This window comes from Aedes albopictus, chromosome 2 (genome assembly GCF_035046485.1).
Source record: "Aedes albopictus strain Foshan chromosome 2, AalbF5, whole genome shotgun sequence".
Classification (NCBI taxonomy): domain Eukaryota; kingdom Metazoa; phylum Arthropoda; class Insecta; order Diptera; family Culicidae; genus Aedes; species Aedes albopictus.
Genome location: NC_085137.1, coordinates 372447034 through 372472783, shown reverse-complemented (window position 1 = coordinate 372472783; position 25750 = coordinate 372447034). Strand labels below are relative to the sequence as shown.

At 38.9% G+C, this 25750-nt stretch overlaps 1 protein-coding gene across 2 annotated transcripts in view; it reads right to left on the bottom strand.

Moving 5' to 3' along the window:
- LOC115253623 (semaphorin-2A) overlaps window positions 1–25750 on the bottom strand; it is a 453840-nt gene that overhangs the window by 93061 nt on the left and 335029 nt on the right. For both annotated transcript variants that reach the window (XM_062852947.1, XM_062852946.1), the window contains exon 5: window positions 2052–2120. In XM_062852947.1, coding sequence (XP_062708931.1) covers window positions 2052–2120 — 69 coding nt within the window. The remainder of the gene's footprint in view (window positions 1–2051; window positions 2121–25750) is intronic.

The following is a 25750-nucleotide window of genomic DNA, read 5'->3' as shown; positions in this document are numbered from 1 at the left end:
TGTCCTCATTGGGACAAAGCCTGCTTCTCAGCTTAGTGTTCTATGAGCACTTCCACAGTTATTAACTGAGAGCTTTCTCTGCCAATGACCATTTTGCATGCGTATATCGTGTGGCAGGCACGAAGATACTCTATGCCCAAGGAAGTCAAGGAAATTTCCTTTACGAAAAGATCCTGGACCGACCGGGAATCGAACCCGTCGCCCTCAGCATGGTCATGCTGAATACCCGTGCGTTTACCGCCTCGGCTATATGGGCCCGGAAACATATTGTGATGCGGTTTCTGAAAATCCTCTAAAACTTCTTGAAAAGCCTTCGAAATCCCCTTGAATCCCATCCATGTAACGCACCTGAGATACCTCGTAACGCCTCTGAATCCCGCCAAAAATGGTCTGAAACTTCCTGAAATGCCTCCCCTAAGACCCCGTTTGTACCGAGTTGATGTGGTCAAATTTCAATTTCTCAATACAACGTGGTTGTATACATTTTTCTTAATTTGTTTGCCCAGTATTTCGTCTCATTATTATTCAACAAATACTTGACAAATCTAATCTAATCTAATACAAACGCAGTCAGTACGAGAAAACATCACGGAAAATAATCGAGTTTGATTACTCCCCATTATTTTTCTTGTCAATATTGATGCTTGCAGCATATCGAAGATATGACACAAACATCAAAGCGGTCATATAGCCGAGGCGGTAAACGCACGGGTATTCAGCATGACCATGCTGAGGGTGACGGGTTCGATTCCCGGTCGGTCCAGGATCTTTTCGTAAAGGAAATTTCCTTGACTTCCTTGGGCATAGAGTATCTTCGTGCCTGCCACACGGATATACACATGCAAAATGGTCATTGGCAGAGGAAGCTCTCAGTTAATAACTGTGGAAGTGCTCATAGAACACTAAGCTGAGAAGCAGGCTTTGTCCCAGGAGGACGTTACGCCAAGAAGAGAGAGAGATCAAAGCGGTCAGGCATATCACGTTGTATTTTCCGCAAAGATGATTTTTTGAAGCGCTACGATATCATAAAGGAATTCTTATATGTCGATATCAACAGGGAGGAAGGATGCGTGAACATACCGTACCAAACGCTACGAGTTACATGATGTAAATAGTTACAGCGATGTATTAACAAAATATACATATGGAAAACACAATGAACATGGAACAAGCTCACCAAATTATGTCACGAAGTTCAAGATGGTCCATTCAGGTACTAGAGCTTTTTTGTCTGGTTCTGTCGTCACTATTCATTTCACAACATGTCAGTATGACATGCAATCTTCCGGTCTACAACACTCCAAATATTACCAACGCAAAGTCGTAGTCCAGGCAATATGGAACGAACGAATAATTCGGTGGAAACCCGAAAATTATCCCATTTTGAAAAATGAGTGATAAAAGAATCAATAGCCAAGCCATGAAGGACAAGCGGTAACTTCACGAAATTAAAAGCAGCCGCACATTTTCCTTAAAATCACTTCATCCAACTTCTTTTTCTTCTTTTTGATTGAGCGATGATGAGCTCCTGAGGGCCAGTATCAAATACTATATGCCCTACTTCATCTAACATTCTTCAAATTGTTTCCATAATTCGAATATGTACTCACTGACCATTTGGATTTTTCATCAGCCTAACTTAATTTGGCTACTTTATCGGCGCTGCAGTTTTGGGGAATCAAAACGACTGTTTTAGATTTGACACCGATAGTCCTATTTCCATTCGAACAAAAAGCGACTAGTCAGAATGTAAGTCAACTAAAACCCATAATTCAAGCCACCAATAAAAATCCCATTACAGTTTCCCTTTGAAGAAGACTCGAAACGTCGGGACAAATCTAAAACAGTCGTTTTGATTCCCCAAGACTGCAGCGCCGATAAAGTAGCTAGATCACACATATCAGTCGAACTCTCTTAAGTACCGTTAACTTAATTTGATTTCCCGAAAAAGCGAAACATAAAACGACGATGCAGCCATCCGCGCGCACGATTTGCTGCGATTATCTCCTAATATTGTACAAATAATCACCACATAAAAACAAGATACATACCTCGCTTTTGCCTTTCGATACGCAATTCCGGATGTCAGAACTGGAAGGATCCAGCACGATGGCGTCTCTCTGAAAAGATAAGAAAATTGGAATTTTAAACAAGTATCGTATAAATGAGGCCTAAACCTAATCGTACAAAAAAATGGCCAGCATGTTTCAAATTCAATATATGTTTTTAACAAGTTTTTTTTTCCAAACATCTCTATCCGAAGATATAGATTATTGTCTCCAGATCAGCATTCCCAATCTTATGATCAATCGAAGATTCTATTGATACTTCAATGTAACCTTGAAATTGTTTTCCAAATTGCCTTATGCATAAATGGCGGTGATGATGATGATGCTGATTATGCCGGTAGGTAAACTAAGCAGCCCAGATAAACCGAGTGATAGTACCAATTAATTATCAGTTTGCTCAAGCCGAGCTGGTTGATTAGCAAACTTGAAACCAAACTCTGCAATTGGATCGGCGTGGGACCCGCGGGAAAGGAAGTAAATAAGCAAGCTTTAAACATCATCTTGGCACCCACGCTTTCTCACACACACCCCCTCACGACAGGCAAACAGCACCGGTTTCGATCTCTCAATCAGTCGCTTGCTTAGAACTCTCGACTCAGTAAATACGCAACCACGCGCATTTCGCGACCGACTGTGCTAATTAGCAAATTAATTGGTTTTGATTCGAAGGCAAATAGTAGACTATCAACCCGGTTGAAGACCGTGATGAGGGCATCCTTCAGCGATAATTGAACCGGTCGCCCGCCCTGTCATCGAGCTAAACTTGAAATATCAACGAGCTTTGGCAAATAATCGTGAACTTTGTTGAGCGACGACGTGTGCTTCAATCGATGTCGAAGAAATTTTCTATATTGAGCTTGACACTGTAACCGACATTTTGCGCGTCTGCCACTAACCGAATTCTCTCTAGTTTGGTCCTTCTTGTAGGGGGGGTGGGGGTAAGACGGACATGTTTAGGAAACACTCTATTTTGACAGTGTAAACAATGCGATAAGTAAAATTTTATCTCCATACTATTTATTTCAACTAAGGTACTTTACAGTCTGGAAACCGATTTTGCAATTAAATTTGATTTTCCATGACTTTCGAGGTAATTAAAAAGTGTACTCCAAATTTATGTTTTTCAACAGTGTGGGTAAGACGGACCGGTAGGGTGGGTAAGATGGACACGTTTGGAAAATTAGCTAATACGCCATTAATTGTGTTGAATGATGATTATGGCCGTTTATAATCGGTAAGTCAATCATAGTAGAATCTAAATTTGGCTTTGAATCCCTTAGCGAAACGTGTTTTTACAAATTAAAATATATTTTGTAAATTGGTAACCTCCATACACTGATAAACGCCTAACAGTATGCAATGCTCTGGCAATTTTACGAAGTTCAAAATGTTCTAATAACAAAAATTCTAATATAATGAATTTTTAAACAAAAAATCAATATGAAATGCTTTACACGGCTTCCACAATCATTTTTGTACCCCATAGATTGCAATCTGATAACAATGTGTGGGTTTTAATGTGTTTCTCATGGCACTATCAAAGTAACCCCAACACTGTCCGTCTTACCCACCCTCAAGGCGGACCGTCTTACCCCCACACAACGCAAAATATTCATTCCACCACCGTTATCCATAATCCATGAAATTTACCTGAATTCCGTTGTGTATAGGACGGAACAGTTTAAAACAACTGGGAAACTCAAAATAAAATGCGAAAGCTTAGCAATTTAATGTTGAAAAAGCTTATTTATTGACGCCCCAAAGTTACATCCCATCACAAAAGCGTGTAGCCAGGTAAAAAATTGTTCATTTTTTACACTTTTGACATATTTATTCTTTCATGGAGTGGTTCAATAATCATCAACTGATAAGAAGATACAATTAATCTAGAAAGAAAGCCAAATTTCAGCTTCTTACTGACAGAACTAGTTGGTGGTCCGTCTTACCCACCCGGTCCGTCTTACCCCCACCCCCCCTACGACGGTTGTCCTGCTTTCCAGCAAATCAATTTCATGCTGCAATTGCAGAAAAAGCTATATTTTCCATTTTTGGGGCTGTCCATAAACCACGTGGTCATTTTTTGGGACTTTTCAACCCCCCCCCCCCCCCCGCGTGGTCATTAGTCCATACAAAATTTTTTATTTGTCCATACAAAATGGTCATTTGCCGAAAACCCCCCCACCCCCCCCTAATGACCACGTGGTTTATGGACAGCCCCTTTCCGTACATCCTGAAGAAGGATGGCGCGGTGGAAGATTTCGCATCGAATGCACCACAGCACCGCGCTCTTGAAGCAGGAAGCTGATGCTGTCTATACGTCGTCATTCGCAATTTATTGCGGATTTGGCGGATACCGATGCAACAACACACCGCACAGTCCAACTAATTGAATTTTTATGAAAACCAATGTGTCAGACGCAGTACGTGCCATGTTGCGGTTGACAACGTGCACACGTGGTCAGGATTTTGACTTTGCTCCACTTCCGAGACAGAAATGCGGTCGTCGGTCGCATGGAATTGGATGACAGGCGATGTCGATTGGTGAGCTTATACGGTGCAATTTGAAATGAAATGTTCTGGGCAGATGGCTAGTGATAATGATACTGACTGATAGTCAGTGGATAGGGGAAAAGCTATCAATATAAATTAATGAGAAAATTGGCACAAAACAAATTGACTGCGATGCGAACTTTATTTTCTAAAATTCATTTAAGTTTTTTTTTTTTCTAAGAAATTTTACCAGGGATTTATCCGATCACAACATAATCTGTAGAATGCATCATGTAGTCTTTTGCATGTGCTACCGTGGTTAGAAATATCACAAGTAAAATGATTATTGGACATACTTATTTTTTCATTAGTGAAAACACCACAATTAGCATCACATTCAAGATAAAACTGAATGAGCAATATTTCGCCGAAGATTACGCCTAAGTAATTTGGTATACGATACGTGGCTGTCAATCTCGAACATCGATCCCAACCGCAGAAACGCTGGCAATGATCTAAAATAACACTAGTTTACAAAATAAAACGAAAGACGTAAACTTTTGTCAACGACCAACATTTTTGAAGCACAATTGAGCGCTGATTTCGAAACCGTGCTTCAAAAAGCTTTAGGTAGAACAGTTTCTGAGTTTCAGCTCAATATTGAGTTTTACAACTTTTTAAAATATGGAATTAACTAAAATTAAAGTATCTTGCGTTTTGTTCAAACTATTTAAAATATTTTTCAATAAATTAAGAACTGAATATAATACCATTCGATCATCTCAATGAAGGTTTTGCATCAGATTGATGAAATTTAAGATATTAGCGAGTTTTAGGGGCAATCTCCTTAAATTTTTGCAAAATTTCCAAAAATATTTGAAGAAGAGTATTTTTTTAATAAGAAAAAGCTATTTAAAATTTCTTTCTCATTGTTTATATTACATATCAAATGTAGTCGAGTTACAGTAAAAAAAAAACAACTAAATCGAAGCTTTGATTACGAAGAATGAGATGTGGGAAATAAGCGACTTTGTTTAAAAATAGAACAAAAATCGATTTCAAATCATCAATCTTGTATGGAAAGTCGAAAAAATTTCCGCTCTACTGTATTTTTTTTTCTTCGCGTTTTCGAACTCAGGGTATGATTCTACACCAAAAATGATCATCAGCTTACCGAGTTCAAAAATGCTGCAAACTAGTTTGATCAATGTTTTTCAGTGACTGAAAGCCGAAAGATCCAAGTAAAACACAAAAGTTAGTACGCACCACCATCTATGTAACGCACCTATGTAGATGCGACAAAATTACCAACTAACTTTTATCATCACATAAAAGTACAGGTGAAATAAATACAAGTCTTCGAAGTTACAAACTCAAAAAATGTACACCCAAAGCTTTTTTCTTGCTAGATCGCGCTCGTGGCCCAGTTCGCACTGGCAGAGCAGGGTTGTTGCCCGGAATTCTCACAACATGTTCTGCTCATCGTATCCTTCCAGTTTTTGCCACCTTCCGGATGCTACGTTCACCGTAGAGTGCAGCGAGCTTGTGGGTGGGTCATCCTTCGTCGCCCCGCCACATACCGTTCTCCTGCACACCACCAAAGATGGTCCTAAGCACCCGACTGCTATACTGACGTAGTCATTTCTTCCATTGCCTTGGTCCTTCACGTCTGCGCTACCAGCACCATTCAGGTGTTCGTTGTAGTGTTGCTTCCACTTTTCGATCATCTCATGTTCGTCCGTCAAGATGCACCTGTCCTTATCTCCTTAACGCTTCTTCCAAGCGGTGCTTTTCTCCCGGAAGAGGTGGAGTCATGTCAGTCGATCCTGAGCGACCATTTCAAAAATATCTGAAACTTTGCACAGTTTTTCAATTTCATCTAAATCGCCATTTTTCGATATTAAACCTTCATATTCACTCTCGACTAACTTTTCAAAAGGGTGTACGCGAAAATAGTTCAAAAATATTCTGAAAGCTGTACAGCAAAAACGGATTGTTCGATTGTTATGAATTTTTCAGTAAAGTTAGATAACTAAGTGATGATTCCTTAGAAAATATATACTGTAAAAATTTCTTTTTTTACTTTAAAAAATATGATCTTTGTCACAAAAACTCAAATATCTCAAAACCCTATCTTTTTACCAACGTCAATTTTTTAGGGGAAATGGCCCATTATATCAGCTATCTACCATAAAATTTTGGTGATGGTAAACTGATAAACAAAAAAATTATGACATTTCAAACATTTCACAATTTTTACATTTAGTAACGAAAAAAAAATTTTTTTTTCTTGTGTAAATTATGTTGATGCTGATTTTATTGTAAAGGCTACCACCTGAATTAAACAAGTTCTTTTCATGATATTTTATTACGAAAAATATAATGAAACACTACAAATGCACATTAAAATATAACATATTGTAGTGAAACCTTACAAATGCGTAATAAATTAGGACATCACATTTGGACAAATACAACACAGAACATATATTTTGCCCTGTTACCCTAGTGGATAACAATTTCCAATGGCAGGATGACGAGGTTTTATAAATGTTGTTGGTCCATCAGTCAATCCTGTAATCGTATTTTCTCTGGCAGGTTGCCTTTTGTTCACAGCATTAGTTGCTTTCATAGCTTGAGTTTTGTCTAGGAATTTCTAATCCTAAGGGGCATCCCGATTCGGGTTTCATCACTAGAGTTCTATAATTTGAAGTCTGTGCCAGGGAAAGGTTTACATCTCTAGTACTTGATCTCGGCCCGAATGTTGGCAATCGAAATCGGATTGCCAGCCTCTATTCTGCCAGAGCCCTATAAATGTGCATTAATACTAGGGGACTGTTTACAAGTTAAAATAGCACATTTAACACAAAAATAAAACTTGTAATATTTTTTGTTTGATTATTCATATTATCATATTATCTATTTGAAACTTAGACGCGATCCAGTGTTGTGATCAAAAATATTGAGAGTGTCATACTTTTCATTGTACGTGACTGGTGAAAAAATCCCTTGATAGTGTTGAAAAGCTGTTGATTATAAGAAAAATGGAATTAAACTTATTTTGAAGACAAAAGCTGTATAATAAAAGTTTTATATATGCGTATACGTCTAGTTTATCTGCAAAAAAATACCTCTTAGAGAACAGACTTTATGATCGGAAGAATGCGAGTAACTTCAACAACAACAAATGCATGAGAGGTACATACCACAGACAAACAGACGAAAAGCCTAGAACAATTTTCGTGAAAATCCATCACCCAGTTCACACTACCACAACCTGGTGGAAATGTTTCACGAAACACTACGTTGTGTAATATCGTCATCAGAAGGCGCTAGTGTGAAACGTCAAACGCAAAGAAAAACGATGGGCGCTCTTCTGGTTATGAAAGCCACAACCAAGATTCAAAATGAACGTTAAAGGCGTGGTCAATGAAAATTTCGTCGGTGTTACGTTTGTTTGTCTGTATACATACCATGACAATGCTCACGAAAAAGCAAAAAAATACTACCGCTTTGGATGTTAAAGATTTTATAGTAATTTTTTTCTTCAGCCAAGCAAACAACACCAAACTAGTCAGTTAAAACTAATAAGTGATTTTGTTTAACGAACTACATGAACAGTCGCTTTCTCAAAGGTCTTCAACTCAACGCTCTCTTGTAGACCGTTTGATGAAAAAAAAAAAATGTTCAAAAGAGTTACGAAATCTCACCGAAAGCACCATAGATAAACTGAAAGAGACTAGTTATGCCCAAATGTCCACATTAAATACAAATTTACGCATTCGCACGTCCTGCCGCCTAAACTTTGACAAACGAGCAATCTGTATATTATCGGTAAAGCAGGGCACAGGAAGTTCAAAAACGACAACATCTGAGAAAATGCCAGAAGTGCTAAGTGCGGAGAATCTTGAAGAAGAGGGAAACACTTGTCCTCAAATGTAACAGCAAATTAATGAATAAACGACTAATGCGCGGAGAGCGTGATAAAATCGGAACATTACTGTACATATAATATACATAATACAAAATAAAACCAGCTTGTTTTACTCTCGCAAGGCCATTAACAATTAAATCAACATCAAACTGCGATTTCCGGCCGAAATAATTTACACTGAAAAAAAAAAATTACTAAATGTGAAAATTGTGAAATGTTTGAATTGTCATAACTTTTTTGTTTATTAGTTTACCATCACCAAATTTTTATGGTAGATTGCTAATACAATGGACCGTTTTCCCTAAAAAAAATACGTTGTAAAAAGATAGGGTTTTGAGTTATTTGAGTTTTTGTGGCAAAAATTATATTTATTCATGTTAAAAAAGAATTTTTTTTACAGTGTATATTTTCTTATGAATCACCATCTAACTTTGCTGAAAAATTCATGGCAATCGAACGAACCATTTTGGCTGTGCAGATTTTTGAATATTTTTGAACCATTTTCACATACACCCTTTTGAAAAGTTAGTCGTGATTCAAAATAAATATTTGATATCGAAAAATGGCGATTTAGATGAAACTGAAAAACTGTGCAAAGTTTCAGTTCAATAAAAAATCATGAATTCAAAAAATCCTTAATTTTGATGCTGTTGCTTGGAATCGCTCTGCTGTTTCCGCGTTCTTCTATATCGTTCTGCCGAGTCCCGTGCTGCAGCATAATCACTCTAGCTGTGCTCTTTTCCAAAATCACTCATCGTCGTGGGGCTCCGTTTCACTTACCCAACGTTGGTCGCTGCTTCGTTGTTGATGACTGCTTTCATCGTACTCCAGCAATCTTCGAGAGGGGAGCTGCCTCGAGATTCTGCGCCACTTTTTTAACATAACATTTTTGTTTTCTTGCAGTCACTTCTTTTTGCTTTCCTCGTACACCAAAGTGTACTGGATGACGAACTGATTAACGGGGACACATGAACATTGAACATTGTCTCGTTATTTCGGGTCACTGCCCTAGCGCTGAAGGCCAGTGATTCATTTTGAACTTCATGATGATTCAGACTGATTTTTAAACCACCAACTGGAAAGATTGAGTAAAGCGCATTGTTTGGATACTTACTATATCCTATGAACACCGGATGAATTGCGGAGAAGGACAGCAGAACCCCGCTATTTTGGACAGAACTGAATGATGAAGGAACCCCCCGTTTGCGTTGGGAAACAGCGGCAAGTCCTGCTGTAAACCAAACCAGGCGCCTTTTAAGGAACAATGGGCCAGATAATTGTCATCACCACCCTAAAAGTGCCAGAGATCCGGTCGACAATAGATAAAGGCTGCCATGGTAGCCACCCTGAAGGATGTTGTTACGTAATGCTGAAAGTTTGTGGAAATTGGTAACAGAAGGGTCCCGAAGAAGTAAGGAAAGGAAAAAGACAGGCTAGAGTAGGGATTAAGAATGTGGGAAAGTGTTCGAAGAAGAAGAGGCCGCAAAAGTCCGAAAAGTGCAGAAAAAGAGGCTAGAAAAGTCTGGGAAAAAATAACTGTTAAAGTAACGTGACATGAGTTTTTTATGTACGACAGTGCAAAATTTGAATATTTAACCCTAAAAGGGATACCTTCATGGCCTCAGTTTCATCACCTCGCTGAGTGTGTTCCATCAAAGACGAGCTCTGGAAGGCGCCTGGGGTCCAATGGTCCCCAGTTATCCCTTTTAGGGTTAATATTCCCTGCCCGCGAAGAACTGGTCAAGAACCTTGCTGACTCTGAGGTGTTGTTTTGGAGTGTCTTAGGAAGGCTCGCCTCTGAGCTAGTCAGCAGTTGCAAGTGAATGAATAGGCTTCCTTAAAAATAACAAAGAACCCACTATTTGTTTAGATTACTCGTTTTCGACGTTTTGTCTTTCGACGTTTTGTCCCTATACCGTGGAAACTCCACCAGCGTGGTCGATCCAAGTGTTGGTTAGGACACTAAACAGAACTGGCATCATGGCTCGTCGGTGAGACAGGAGTGTTGGCGTAATGCCCAAAAAGTCACCCGTAAAAATCCCCATTGCGAATAACATAGGAGAAATTACGACTCAATACAATCGGCAAAGACCTACGCGACGAATAACGGAACATGGAATTGCAAGTCACTTGCTTTCGCAGGATGTGACAGGATAATCTACGACGAACTACATCCCCGCAGCTTCGACATCGTGGCGTTGCAGGCACTTTGTTGGACTGGACAGAAAGTGTGGAAAAGCGGGTTGCGAGCGACTACCTTCTACCAAAGCAGTGGCACCACCAATGAAGAGGATGTATAGAGTTAGGCAAGATGCGACAACGTGCGATCGGGTAGCAGCCGATAGTCGTAAGGGTGTGCAATACATAGATTCGGATCACTACTTAATCGCTGTATGCATGCGCTCAAAACTTTCGACGGTTATTACCACGCGTCGAAGTCGAACGCCGCGGCTCAATATCGAGCAGCTGCGTAACGTAGAAGTGGCTAAAGCAAGTCCGTGCACAAGGGAGGGGTTTTGGGGGTTAAACCCCTCCCAATGCCGATGCTCGATACAGTAGGCGCCCCTCCGTCCTTTGCCAACATTAGCAAAAACCCCTCCCTTATCGTCTTTTCTGTGCAAAGGCCTGGGCTCAAGACTACGCACAGCAGTTAGCAGTGGCCCTACCAACGGAAGAGCAGCTTGGCGCAGCTACACTTGATGATGGCTGGAAGGACATCCGATCCGCCATAGGTAGTACCTCGGCTACAGCACTAGGCTTCGCGACTCCGAATTACAGAAATGACTGGTACGACGGCGAATGTGAACGAAAAACGAGAAAAAAGCAGCGTGGGAGAGAATGCTGCAACACCGTACAAGAGCAAATGAGGCACGTTATAGACAGGCGCGGAACAGGCAGAATTCCGTCTTCCAGAGGAAGAAGCTCCAGCAGGAAGAACAAGGTCGCGAAGCTATGGAAGAGTTGTACCGCGCTAAGGACATACGGAAGTTTCACGAAAAGCTGAACCGCTCGCACAGAGGCTTTGTGCCACAAGCCGACATGTGCCGAGACAATCACGGGAATCTTCTCACGAGCGAGCGTGAGGTGGTCGACAGGTGGCGGCAGCATTACGATGAGCATATCTCAATGGCGACGTTGTAAGCACCGAAGGTGGCGTGGTAACAGATCTAGGAGTACGTGCGCAGGATAAGAGATTTCCAGCCCCTAACCTCCAAGAGAGTGGAGAGGAGGTTGGCTGGTTGAAAAACAACAAATCCGCTGGAGCAGATCAACTACCAAGCGAGCTTCTAAAATACGGTGAAGAAGCACTGCTGAGAGCACTACACTGGGCCATTACCAAGATTTGGCAGGAGGAAGTATTACCGGAGGAATGGATGGAAGGTATCGTGTGTCCTATCTACAAAAAGGACGGCAAATCGGATTGTGGGAACTATCGCGCGATCACCCTACTGAACACTACACCTACAAGATGCTCTCTTAAATTGTATGCCTTCAAATATTACCGATTGCAAGAAAGTTCGTGGGGCAATATCAGGCTGGATTCATGGGTGAACGCGCTACAATTGATCAGATGTTCGCCTTCCGCCAGGTGTTGCAGAAATGCCGCGAATAGAATGTACCCACACATCACTTGTTCATCGATTTCAAATCGGCGTATGATACAATCGTTCGAGCTATGGCAGAAAATGCACGAATACGGATTCCCGGATAAACTGATTCGTTTAACCCGTATCGGCCTGAGTCAGCGCATATGAACTAAAAATGTCGCCGTTCAGCGAATACACAACGGATTTGAATAATTTTTTGACAGTGTACTCGTACATATGTCTAGTTTGTAAAAGTGGACAGAGAACCTCGGAATGGTCCCTATGGCCGGAGTTATTCCGGTGGGTCACTGGGTCAGATTCGTATAAAAAGGGCTGTTTTTCGGTACACAGAGTGTTTTCCATTATGATTCGCTATTAAACTACTCTATTTTCACTAAAAATTATACCTCTGCAACCAAATATTGTTTCCACACAGTTTTTGACCGTTTAGGAACTACCGGATGTGGCCACCGGACATAATCTCCGGAGGAACCTGCCACATACTGTATACTGGGGTACAAAACCATAACCCATTTTTTGCAGCTCTATGTATTGACTTTAGCGGTATAGTGTCTTAGAAGATTTTGTTCTATATACTGAACTCTTTATTTTGGGATTTTCACTTTTGTGATTAATCCACCTAAAAGTGCGACCGAAATTCACTTTTTTCAAAAATGAAGATAGAGTGTTGGAGTCTTCTGCAAAGTTGTAGAAAAATGTATTGTTGGAAAGTTTGCCGAACAAACTATTACCTTATTTGCTTAGTTATAAGAGATATGTGTCGTTTTTTGTGAACGACCCCTCAAAATAGTTTTTACGTTATATCTTTTTCTGGGGATTGTTGGTAATTTTCGTGTGTTCTACAAAGTTGTTCTTTGTTATGAAATACACCACCTTCTGCTTTTTTAATTATTGGAATAACGCTCCAGGTGGAACAGAGCCTGCATCTCAACTTCGTAAATAGATTTTCTTAATGAGTTCGTGTAGAAATCATGAAACGAATATTATAGAAATACCTGGAATGATAATAGGGGTCCTCCAGAATTTATTGAAGAAATTCCCCTTGCAATAACAACCACTAGCGTAGGTAGCCTTTTCTTTTTTTTTTCATTAATATATTTTGATAAATACTAAGAAAAGCGGAATGATGGAGAAGGCTAATCCCCCTCTTCCATCTGTCTCTGCCTTGTGCTTATTTAGGAGAGTGAGAAGCATGCCTACGCTAGTATTTACATCTGAGATTCCTTCAAAATTTACTGCTGTGATTCCTTCAAGGATTTCTACGAGGATTACTACAAAAATGTTCTTAGAATGTTCTTAGTAATTCCTATTGGAAATCACCTTGGCATTCTTTTACAAATTCTTACTGGTATTACTTCTGGAATATTGCTGGGATTTATTTATAAACTTCTGGTAGAAACCATCAGGAACTTTTGCTGGGATTACGCAGGTATCATCCTGAAGTTCTTTCAGCTGAAAATGCTTGAGAAACCCCAGCAGCAATTTCTGGAGAAATCCTAGTAGTAATATCTGTTGCTATTCTAAGACATAGTCATGAAGGAATTTTTGAAGAAATCTCTGGAGACATAACAAGAAGATTTTCTATAGGACCCCTTAGATAAATCTCTGGAGGAATCCTTTTTTTTTTTTATTCTTAATCACTTAACCTAATTTACAGCTCTATTGTCCACTGGGGCACTACGTGAGCAATTTCAATTGACAGCTGCACTTAACATTTTTGTACAGCGCCTAGATTCTATTCTACTTTATCGAACTGGTTGCCTTTCTGCTGCTTTCACTTTTTCTACTTTATACCTAGTAGAATGATGAGCACAAGGATGATGATGGATGGCCGTTGTTCCTTTCCAGTCCGATTGGGGGTCCATTATGAGTAGCAGTTTGCCGATGTCCAGGTATCCGGGTCCGTTTGAGCCATGGGGCTCAGAAGAGGGTCAGTGTCAGTTGCTCTCGGGGAAAAGGAACTGACGAAAAATTGCAAGTGCCGGGGCTGGGAATCAAACCCATGACCATCCGCATATGAAGCGAACGTGTGACCAACTACGCCACGGGCCCCGGCTAGGAGGAGGAATCCTTGTAAGGATAAAGAAGGTAAAGGAACTATTGCAGACACCTTTGAAGCAATCCCAACAAGAATATTTAGAATAATCCCATCAGGCATTTGTTGAAGAATTCCAAGATAATGTTTTCATAAATTTCTCTTGAATTGTGTCCGGAATGCCTGTTGGGTTCCTCTAAGAATTGCTACTGGGAATGCTGATACCATCCAGGATTCTTCCAAGGAGTCCACTTGAAGTTCCTCCAGGAATTCTTCCTGTGATATGTCAAGTGATTTCTCCAAGTATTTTTTCATGAATTCCTCCACGGATTTTTCTAATAAATCCTGCAATAGTTCTTCCAGTGATTTCTCAATAGATAGGGGTAGGCGGGGCAATATGGACACCCTAAGGTTTTTGCCAACTTTACCTGGCAAGATGTCAAAAAAGTTTAGTTTTTTGATACATGTATCCTATTAAAGTCTATTTAGCATCTATTGCATAAGAATGCTTACAAAGAAAAATGATTTATCCACTTCAAAAAATGTTTTTAAAAATGTTGTTTTTTCATGACCGTCTTCAAGCATACGGGGCAGAATGGACACCCCCATGGGGCAATATGGACACCATGTGACTTTTACGGATTTCGTCCATTTTCTACACCTATAAAGTCATTTCATTACAAAACAACTATTACGGATGAATAATACGCCGAAGTAGTTCATTTTTGTTCAGTTAATTTAAATTCAGGCTGTTTTGGATAAAGCTTCGTTTTTGTCGGCATGTACAGCTGTGCCTAGAACAACTAGTTTCCACTTCTGTCGTTTTTTGACCAATTTGTTTCACCCTATGTCTACTATTGTGAACATTTAACCGAAAATATACTGAAATCGAAGAATTTGGTTGGTTTGTGGTTTAGGTTATATTTTTCCCTTGCCGCTTCTTTCAAAAAGGTGAGTGTCCATTTTGCCCCGGCAGCAGAAGATATTTCCAAACTTGAAATTTGATATAATAAAGAAGAAAATATAAACATGTTAAGCATCTAGATACAGCAAAACTACTTACATGTGTTCTAGAAATATCAGGTTTTAATCAACCTGTAATAAATTAATCACTAAATCTTATTTTGGATGGTGTGAAAATTATAATTTCCATGCACAAAAAACGGAGGACGCAACTTTTTCGTGTAAAATCAAGTATAATTTGAATTTCGAATGTTTATTTCCTGAAACTACATTTTAGACAAATGGACTATATTCTCCATTCATTAAAAGTTCAAAAAAGTTCGCATATTTCAAAATATTGAGGGTGTCCATTCTGCCCCGGATGTCCATAATGCCCCGCCTACCCCTACTTTCAGAAATTGCTCTCGAAATTCTTTTATAAATTCCGCCTTCCAAAATATAAATTCGATACTTCCAAAAACTCTTCTGGCATTTTCACTTGCTGGGATTCCTCCATCGATACCAGTATGGATTTCTTTAGAAACTAAGTACTCCTACTAGGAATCCTCTTCAGATTATTTTTGGAACTGCTGCTGGGATTGCTACTGGACTGCTGCTGGGATTCTTCTATAAATTTCAGACTGGAATCCTCCAGTTTCCCACCTGCAGGAAATCATCCAGGAATTCCTGAAAGATTCTCAACAGTAATAACTGTAGATGCTGAAAATGCATGAAATTTCTCAAGAATTCGAAAAAAATCAGTAGGAATTCCTGAAGGAATCTCAGCAGTAATGACTGGAATACAATAAGAAATTCCTAGAGTTATCTTTCACAAATTCTCTGAAGAATTCATAGCAGAAATTTCTGGAAGAATTACAAGAAATTCCCTTGAGGAATCCCAGGAAGAGTTTTCAGAGACACCCCAGCAGGCTTCTCAAATCGTTTGAGAAATCCTCTTGAAATTCCTCTAGAAATGTCTTGAAATTCATGACCAATTTCAACAGGAACTCTCAAAGAAATTTGAAGAGGATTTCCAGAATACGAAGAGGAATTCAGAGAAAAATCACTAGAGGAATTTTGCAAAAAAAAACCCTGGGTGAGTTTGTGAAGAAATTATTTGATAATTTCGAAAGAAATTCCTGTAGGAATCATATGAAGTTATCTTGGCGGAAACTCAGCACGCATTCTTGGGTAATCTCCATGGTGAATTTTTGGAGGTACCTTTTAAACATCCCTGTAGCAATCACAGAAGGAACTTCTGCAGGAATCACTCACTCACTCATGTATCCTGAGTATCTCTGGGGGTACATAGGGCCAACGTAAAAGATCTCCATCCTGGGCTGCTGCTGGTTTCAGCCTTGACCTGGACGCCTGGACCCAGTTCAGGTTCGCCTTCTTTGATTTCCTTGTTGAGGCTTCGTCGCCATGGGCCCCTGGGTCTGTAGGGTGGGGCTAATTTCAAAAAATCTCTCCGATATATGATTTCTCAAGTGGAAAGTGATCTACTAGTCGAAATGAGTCAGCTGTACAAAAATTAGCGATTTCGGTTGATATTTAGGGGTGGCGTAAAGGGTTCAAGTGAAATTTTTGCTAGAACAAACTTTCAAAAATCATTTCAAATTTAATTTTCAAACTTATTTTTTCTAGACTAAATCGGTGATTCTAGAACCCAATAGGGCCAAATTTGTGCTCAAAATTGCGATATCTCCACTGGTTTCCGAGATATTTGAGAAAAATGTCATATTTTGATAATAAACCCAAAAAATACTGAAAAACGACAAGTTGAGATGCAGGCTCTGTTCCACCTGGAGCGTTATTCCAATAATAAAAAAAAGGAGAAGGAGGTGTATTTCATAACAAAGAACAACATTGTAGAACACACGAAAATTACCAACAATCCCCAGAAAAAGATATAACGTAAAAACTATTTTGAGGGGTCGTTCACAAAAAACGACACATATCTCTTATAACTAAGCAAATAAGGTAATAGTTTGTTTGGCAAACTTTCCAACAATACATTTGTCTACAACTTTGCAGAAGACTCCAACACTCTATCTTCATTTTTGAAAAAAGTGAATTTCGGTCGCACTTTTAGGTGGATTAATCACAAAAGTGAAAATCCCAAAATAAAGAGTTCAGTATATAGAACAAAATCTTCTAAGACACTATACCGCTAAAGTCAATACATAGAGCTGCAAAAAATGGGTTATGGTTTTGTACCCCAGTATACAGTATGTGGCAGGTTCCTCCGGAGATTATGTCCGGTGGCCACATCCGGTAGTTCCTAAACGGTCAAAAACTGTGTGGAAACAATATTTGGTTGCAGAGGTATAATTTTTAGTGAAAATAGAGTAGTTTAATAGCGAATCATAATGGAAAACACTCTGTGTTGCGTTGCGTTGCGTTGCGTTGCGTGGTAACGGAGTAATTCGTAGATTGCATACTGAAAATTGTCATGTTAAAACTTTAATACTCCTATTCTAATTGCTTATGGATTGCTGTTTGGGAAGAAACATCTATCCAATCAGAAGTTGAAGTAAAAAAGCCATGAGAACTTCCATTGCCGGCCACGCCCATCTTCTCCGTTACGAGGATAGGAAAGGATGTGATGATATGACACCTACTTTACAAGGGGTCAGCGACTCACCGACGCCCCCATAAATGTCAAGGAGTTGGATATTTGGAATGGGTTGATTGGGGATTCACTATAAGCGAGTGATGCGGCAAGATTTAGATTGTGTAAGTGTGTTTGAGTAGATCATGTAGATGTGTCGGTGTAAGTGTTATAGTATAGTATATTTAAACACCAACGTTGGGAGTGATGTAGCTAAGAAATTTTGTCACTCCATGGTCCTTTTTGCTTCAGGGATGGGGCACAGGCATTTGGACCATGTGTCCTGGCTAACAAGCCTAGGCTTAAGCGCCATTTCTCGCTCTCTGAAACGAAAAGAAACACAATTTGGCCTTCCTCAATTAACCTACATATAGCGTTATATATTCTTCGTTACGAGCATGGGAAGGGATAGTAGGGAAGGGATGACATCTATTTATCGAGGGGCCAGCGACTCACCGACGCCCTCGTAAATAGAAAGCATTGAGTTTTTAGTTAGGGTATGGTCTGGGATTCTGTATAATTGAGTGTTATGACTGGATTATCATTCAAATCAGATAAAAATTCCTTCCTAATGTGTTTGAAATTGTTAATTAAGAAAGATCTCACCAAGTATATGTCTTGCTCCGGTTGATCCATTATTCCCAACAGGAGCCATGAATAGTTGTCAACTTTCCGTAGCACCGCGGTAGCAGCGACTAGCAAAACGGACCTCCTCAAAACGGTCGATGTTCAGTCTGTGTAACGAACTATCGCGGACGTTGCCTATAAGCGGGCTGCACACACGTAACTGTTTTTCCGATTCTCTTCAATGAGTCCGGGGGTCTTGTCCGGCCGAAGGAGCAGGAACCACTCACATATGATTTTCAGTCTTCATTCTATTTATTTTTGAAGACGACAATCACGAACCAGATCTTTCACCAACGCCCCAAGGATTCTTCCGCGTCGCATGTCGTCATTTCACACATTTTGCGACAATCTACACCGCCCTCAAACATCGTAGAACGATTTTCTCGAAAACAATACCGTTCATTCCCCACCAGCACATGTCAAAATACAAAATTGATGATAACTCTCAACACTCCCGTTTGTGGAACTATACTAGCAGCAGCATCAAAACACACACGAAACGACGACTCAAAAGGCTTGCCGGATGGCGTAGCACTAGCACTACCAGCCGTTTTACGCGGAAGCGAGAAAACCGTGACAGACGATTTGAAAATTCAACCGGCCGAGCGCGCGGTTTGCTGCGATCCTCAATTTTTCCATAATGGAAAACACTCTGTGTACCGAAAAACAGCCCTTTTTATACGAATCTGACCCAGTGACCCACCGGAATAACTCCGGCCATAGGGACCATTCCGAGGTTCTCTGTCCACTTTTACAAACTAGACATATGTACGAGTGCACTGTCAAAAAATTATTCAAATCCGTTGTGTATTCGCTGAACGGCGACATTTTTAGTTCATATGCGCTGACTCAGGCCGATACGGGTTAATCAAGGCGACGATGGATCGAGTGATGTGCGTAGTTCGAGTATCAGGGATACCTTCGAGTCCCTTCGAATCTCTCAAAGGGTTACGGCCAGGTGATGGTCTTTCGTGCTTGCTGTTCAACATTGCGTTAGAAGGTGTAATAAGGAGAGCGGGGATAAACACGAGTGGAACGATTTTCACGAAACCCGTTCAGCTAATAGTAGCTAATATAGTAGAAAAAGTCCATGTGAGCTTCAAAATAGGTTCCAATGACGGTAATATTGAAGAAGGCGGACAAACCAGATGTTATTCTAGATAACTGAATGAAATGAATAAATTCCAAGTAAAGCCTTAAATATTAATTACAATCTAAACTTCCGCAATTCTTTGCATAACGAACAGTGCAACAGCGCAACATTCCTCGTGGAAATTAATTTGAAACAGTTCAAATATTTACGCTCATTAATTATTGCGTCCCTCCGCATTCATGGTTACATTAATTGTGCAGAAAATATTCCATCCAATTCAGCCAGCAGCACACCATCATCCAGCACCGCGTAAAACCCAAAATGATGGAAACGCATCACGCACCCACTCGCAGTCATTATCATCAGCAGCAGCAGTAGCAACAGCACCGGGATCGACACTACAAGGGTCCTCGGTGTCGTTTATTCGTTCGGTTCAGCGACGTAGGGATTTTTAACTTCTATTCAGAAAGAATTTATATTAATTGCATTACTGTTTTGAGCTTTGAAGCCATCCAGTGAGGCAACCGAGCGTAATTGTCGTATAAGGACTCATATGAATGAACAAAATATGAACGGCGCAGGAGGTAGTTTTATCTGTTCCTGGTTGGCACTGTCAGAAGTTTGAGTTAAAGGTCATCTTCTCTTGCTAATAATCATCATTCTTGTTAGCTCATAGAGGAAGTTCTACATTTTAATGATCAAATACTCTCGTTGACATCGATTTATACCTAGTCTGCGTATTTTATAAATGATACAATAAAAATACACTTTTCAATTCCAGCATCATTACATCGAACAAACATTTTCCTACAGTGTACCGACAACCATCACCAGCCACCGACAAATGGAACAGAACAGATCGTGATTAAAAATAGCGCACACAAAAATAATTGAATCCACTTGAAGTCCCAAGAGAGATGAACATCCGTTAGAACCTCCTCCCTTACGAATGAAATCGACTGCTATGGTGGCGGTGGTAGGCATGCCGAGAGGTGACGTAAGGGCGGGGCAATCGAGCAGCTTGCAGTCAGCGACATCCAGCCTCATCGAAGGCCGTGCCGACAAGAACAGGGATGCCAATTTTTATTTTTTAAACTTTATCCACTCGATAACAGAGGACAATTTACGTCGTATGCAGTCGGAGACTTCACGTACTGAATGCAACTAACATTAGATTACAAACAGGACACACATAAACGAAATATTTAAGTAAAAACTCGGAATATATCATTTAAATTATAAAAAGTTCCGAAGAGCATGTTAGGTAGCTGTCGAGCTATTTAAGTAACTCACTTTGAACTTGATGGGAATTTCGCATAGAAGTTCCAAAAAGGTCCTTGGTTAGTCTCCAAAGCAGCTTGGAAGCTGCTTAGCTGATAAAGTACCCTCTGATTATACATAACTCCTGATAACATTGACATTTTTATTGCACAACAGGGTGCTCCTATTTTCATGGCACTGAAAACATAACTGCTGTTTGTCTTGTTTCCTATTTTTTGTATTTTCTGTCAAAAGTGTACACGTAATATTTTTCAGAATTATTTAAAAAAAATGAAAACTCAAACATATCTGCAGTGTTGCCAATTAATCATACTCACATTTGTACGATTTATTCAAAAATATGTACTGTATGATCAACAGCCATCATTTCATTTGATGTTTGTTTCAAGGATCAAAAGCCTGTAAATAATTTGAGAGGATCTGACATCACTGGCCAGGAATGCGGAATGGTTCGAAGAAGCGATTCGGAATGGGTAAATTAAATAGTGTGTACAAACACATCATTTCCATCAGAACATCGAGCATTGCTGCAGTCGAGTCATCGTCGTCGTAGTCATAAAGCAGCAGCAGCAGCAGATTCCGTGTGTAGAGACGCAGGAGTTTTATGTAGCGAACTTGATTCCAGGGGGCGAATATGGGTCGGATAATTGCGTGTGCGAGTTTCGTGCAAGCAGGGGCAGGTTGGGCAAGCATGGTTCGCGGGAAGGGAGTTTAATCTTTGAAAACTAGGTATGTGTGTGCCCACAGAAGTTTATCTTTCGACTGACAGGGGGAAAATTATGGGTTGTATGATCTCCAGTGTAAATACGGTCGTCCTAACGCGATTCCTGAGGGATTGCCGGTATTAGCGGTAGTGTGTGCGGATGGGAGTTTGCTTTTGCGAAGGAAGGGTTTGATTTTTACTTTGAATTAGATTTAAGGCTGCAATCAGGGTTGATTGAGCAGAATGTTTTGAATCATGGAACAGAAGAATTTAAAAGAAACATTCTCAAAAACTGAGTTCAGATATTGGATTTTGTTTTATAACATTAATTTGACTATTACACGGAAAAAAATCCATTCCCAAGACCATGAATATGACTCATAGTTTCCCGATATTTTTATGATTTTATGTTATAAATATACACCATGATTAAATTTAATGATTTTATGAATGATTTCACCATAACGCTATGCACCCGTTATTGTTTTGGCTTTCGACGACCAAAAATGGAAAATATAATCATGAAGCTATGATTAAATTAGCTGGGATCATGAGTAGCATTCATGAAGCCAAGAATAATTTTCATAAACCTGGATGCAGATTCTGATGCTTTACCACCACATTCATAAAATTATGGTTGGGTGAGGTAGAACCATGCATAGAATTCATGGAATCAAAAAATACTTTTATGATTCCGTCGTCGTCGGACCTCAATGTTTCTCAGTCAAATTCATAAAATCATGGTTGAGGGAGATGGAACCATGCATAGAATTCATGGAATTGAGAATTACTTTTATGATTCCGTCGTCATCGGACCTATATGCTTCTCAGTCAAATTCATAAAATCATGGTTGAGGGAGATGGAACCATGCATAGAATTCATGGAATTAAGAATTACTTTTATGATTCCGTCGTCGTCGGACCTCAATGTTTCTCAGTCAAATTCATAAAACCATGGTTGAGGGAGATGGAACCATGCATAGAATTCATGGAATTAAGAATTACTTTTATGATTCCGTCGTCGTCGGACCTCAATGTTTCTCAGTCAAATTCATAAAATCATGGTTGAGGGAGATGGAACCATGCATAGAATTCATGGAATTGAGAATTACTTTTATGATTCCGTCGTCATCGGACCTATATGCTTCTCAGTCAAATTCATAAAATCATGGTTGAGGGAGATGGAACCATGCATAGAATTCATGGAATTAAGAATTACTTTTATGATTCCGTCGTCGTCGGACCTCAATGTTTCTCAGTCAAATTCATAAAATCATGGTTGAGGGAGATGGAACCATGCATAGAATTCATGGAATTAAGAATTACTTTTATGATTCCGTCGTCGTCGGACCTATATGCTTCTCAGTCAAATTCATAAAATCATGGTTGAAGGAAATGGAACCATGCATAGAATTCATGGAATTAAGAATTACTTTTATGATTCCGTCGTCGTCGATCCCAAATGCTTTTAAGGACAAGGTATTTGGAGTACATTGCTCAAAATTTCTAGAGCACCGTTTTTTAAAACCGTTGAACGGATTTGGATGAAAATGCATCACGCTAATTGTTCAGTGGTTGTCAATAGCGTGATGCATTTTAATCCAAATCCGTTCAACGGTTCTAAAAAACGGTGCTCTAGAAATTTTGAGCAATGTACTCCAAATACCTTGTCCTTAATTAGATTAATAAAACGATGCAAGCTAAAATCATAAGAAAATAAAATACGTGATATCAGAGCCCATTTCTATGATTTTGGAACCTATCCATCATCCTTTTTTCTATGAGCAAGCAGCACTTTTTAGTTGGCCTCTTGTTAGTGAAGATATGTAATGTTCAAATATAAACGAGAACAACAATGATCGAACTCACCAGATAATCATATTTAGCTGGTTTATTATTTTTGTCTTTGGCACCTACATCCAACAGGCTAAGGATGCCCTCCAAACCACATCAATTGTTCACTAGTTCACATCACTTGCTGAGTCTCCGAAGTCGTCGAACGATGGATAAACCGGAAAAATAGAGAGAATTACCGAAAATTAACGCGCGATTCTCACTTTGCTTCACCCTCCGTACATAAACTCGGAACTACGACGGATGGCACAACGAAAACGCGAACTGGGCACTGTTTACTTTTTGCGCGTTTATTTTTTAGTCAATCAACTCCCAACAACCTGCCGAATCTTACGGGTACACTGTTTCGATGTTCCATTTCCTCATATATGCACATTTATTACTCTAACCAAATAAAAACTTTGCAAAAATAGCAGGTTCAACTTTTTCCACATGTCTGTGCTGGACGACCGCGCGATTTATATAATTGCATATGGCAGATAAGTGTAACGCTAGGAAGCGACCATGAATATAATTTATGAAAATGCTTGTTTCTATTCATATTTCTGGTCAACTCATTCATGATATTATGAATTTTAATTATGATATTATGAGTTGGCAGACATCATAAGAACATGATTTTTTATTCATGATTAGGGGAATGGATTTTTTTCCGTGTATCCTGTTTGCAAAAGTATGTGTTATGAATTCATCAGAAATTTCGACAAAAAATTCCACAACCGTTCTTTTAGTAGTAGTTTATTAAAAAATCTGCAGGATAATTTTGATGCTAATGAGAAATAAATAGTAGGGGTACTCACTAAACAGATTATATTGCTGCGTAAGCCATGATTTTCTGCTTATTTGAAATGTTTCATGATTTTGCGAATGAAATAATCAAAGATTGCCTTGGTGATCGCGACGTTTAATCAGTTTAATCAGTTTACGCTGTTAAGTGAATCCCCCTAGTATTTTTTTTTTGTTTTGTAAAGTTGAGTGCAATTTAAGCAAACAATTCTCAATTCTTCTATATCCAACTATTTCTTAGTAAATATAAAAATATAAAAATGGGGCATATGTCACAATAGATCTATCAACTGGTCGCAGTGACTTAGATACCCAACAAGGAATAAAAAAAAAAAAAATATTTCTTAGTAATTAAGTAGAATTACTTTAAAATAAAAGATTTCCCAGGAAATGTTAAAGATTACAATTTTGCCAGAATATATTTTAGAAACTCATGGTTAAATTTTCTTTTATGAATGAATCAAACTAATTTAGAATTGATCACAAAAGAAGTTTCTCAAAAAAGAAAGCAATCCTGTTACGTTTTTGAAAGCTGGTTAAAGTAGCTTCCAAAATATTGGTTGGATTTATTTTTCGGAAATCTTACTGTCAATGATTTTTCGAGAAAAACAACATTTCGAAAGAACTTTGAGAGTATTGGGTTGCTCCTGGCTGAGAATGCATCGCTCAGATCTATCGAGAACTTTACGAAGCCGGTATGCTGGTACCCGGGTAGAGGCTAATGGCAAACAAAGGACAAAATAATAACTGGTTTTGCCATCATATCTCGTTTTGCCATTCTTCTGTTATTATGAAAAACTTAAAATGGCAAATCAATAGCAAAATATACAATCATAGCAAATCTTGTCATTGATATGTTATTCATGAATAATGCTAAATAACACATCAATAACAAAAATTACTATCATGTTAAAACTTGCAATTTAGCACCTTTTATAATGAATTGTATAAAATATCAAAACAATAACATAATTTACATTCCTAGCTAGATTTGCTATTATTTTGATATTGTGAGAAATTATTTAAAAACATTAGGCACCATAACATATTTTACTCTTAATATACCATTAACTATTATATTGTATATTTCAAGCATAACTTTTCAATTCGACATATCTCGCAAAAGTAAACAAATCCGGATTCTCAGCTGTGTGTTTGATTCGCAATGGATTCTATTTGATGCACATCAATTTATGTTAATTTAGAACTCAAACAACTAAACGTACCATTATTTTGATCGCCACATAAACAGCTAAATTCAAGGCTAAATTTGTTCTTATTCTGTTATCAATCACTCAAGAATGTCATATTTTGTTATTCACCGATAACAGTTAATTTGGGTCCTATTTTGTTATCAATATCTCAATAATAACTTATTTTGTTCTTCAATTTAATCCGCATGCTTTACCATTACTTTGTTATTACAATGGCAAAATAAGTTATTTTTAAGTTTTTCTGCTACCAAAATTTTGTTATTATTTTTGTTATTTCAACTCTTATTTCAAACAAACAAATAACACATTTTGCCATTCAAACATTTTGTTTTAATGGTAAAATTTGCCATTCTTTTGCCATTAAGCTCTACCCGGGTACTGCTCCTTGGAAGGACATTATTTGTTTTTTTTCTTTATCTGTACAAATATCCATTAGTTGAGAAATAAAAAAAAACAGCGTCCAGTAAAACTTTTTTTTTCTCGCAAGTGTAGAACTCTCT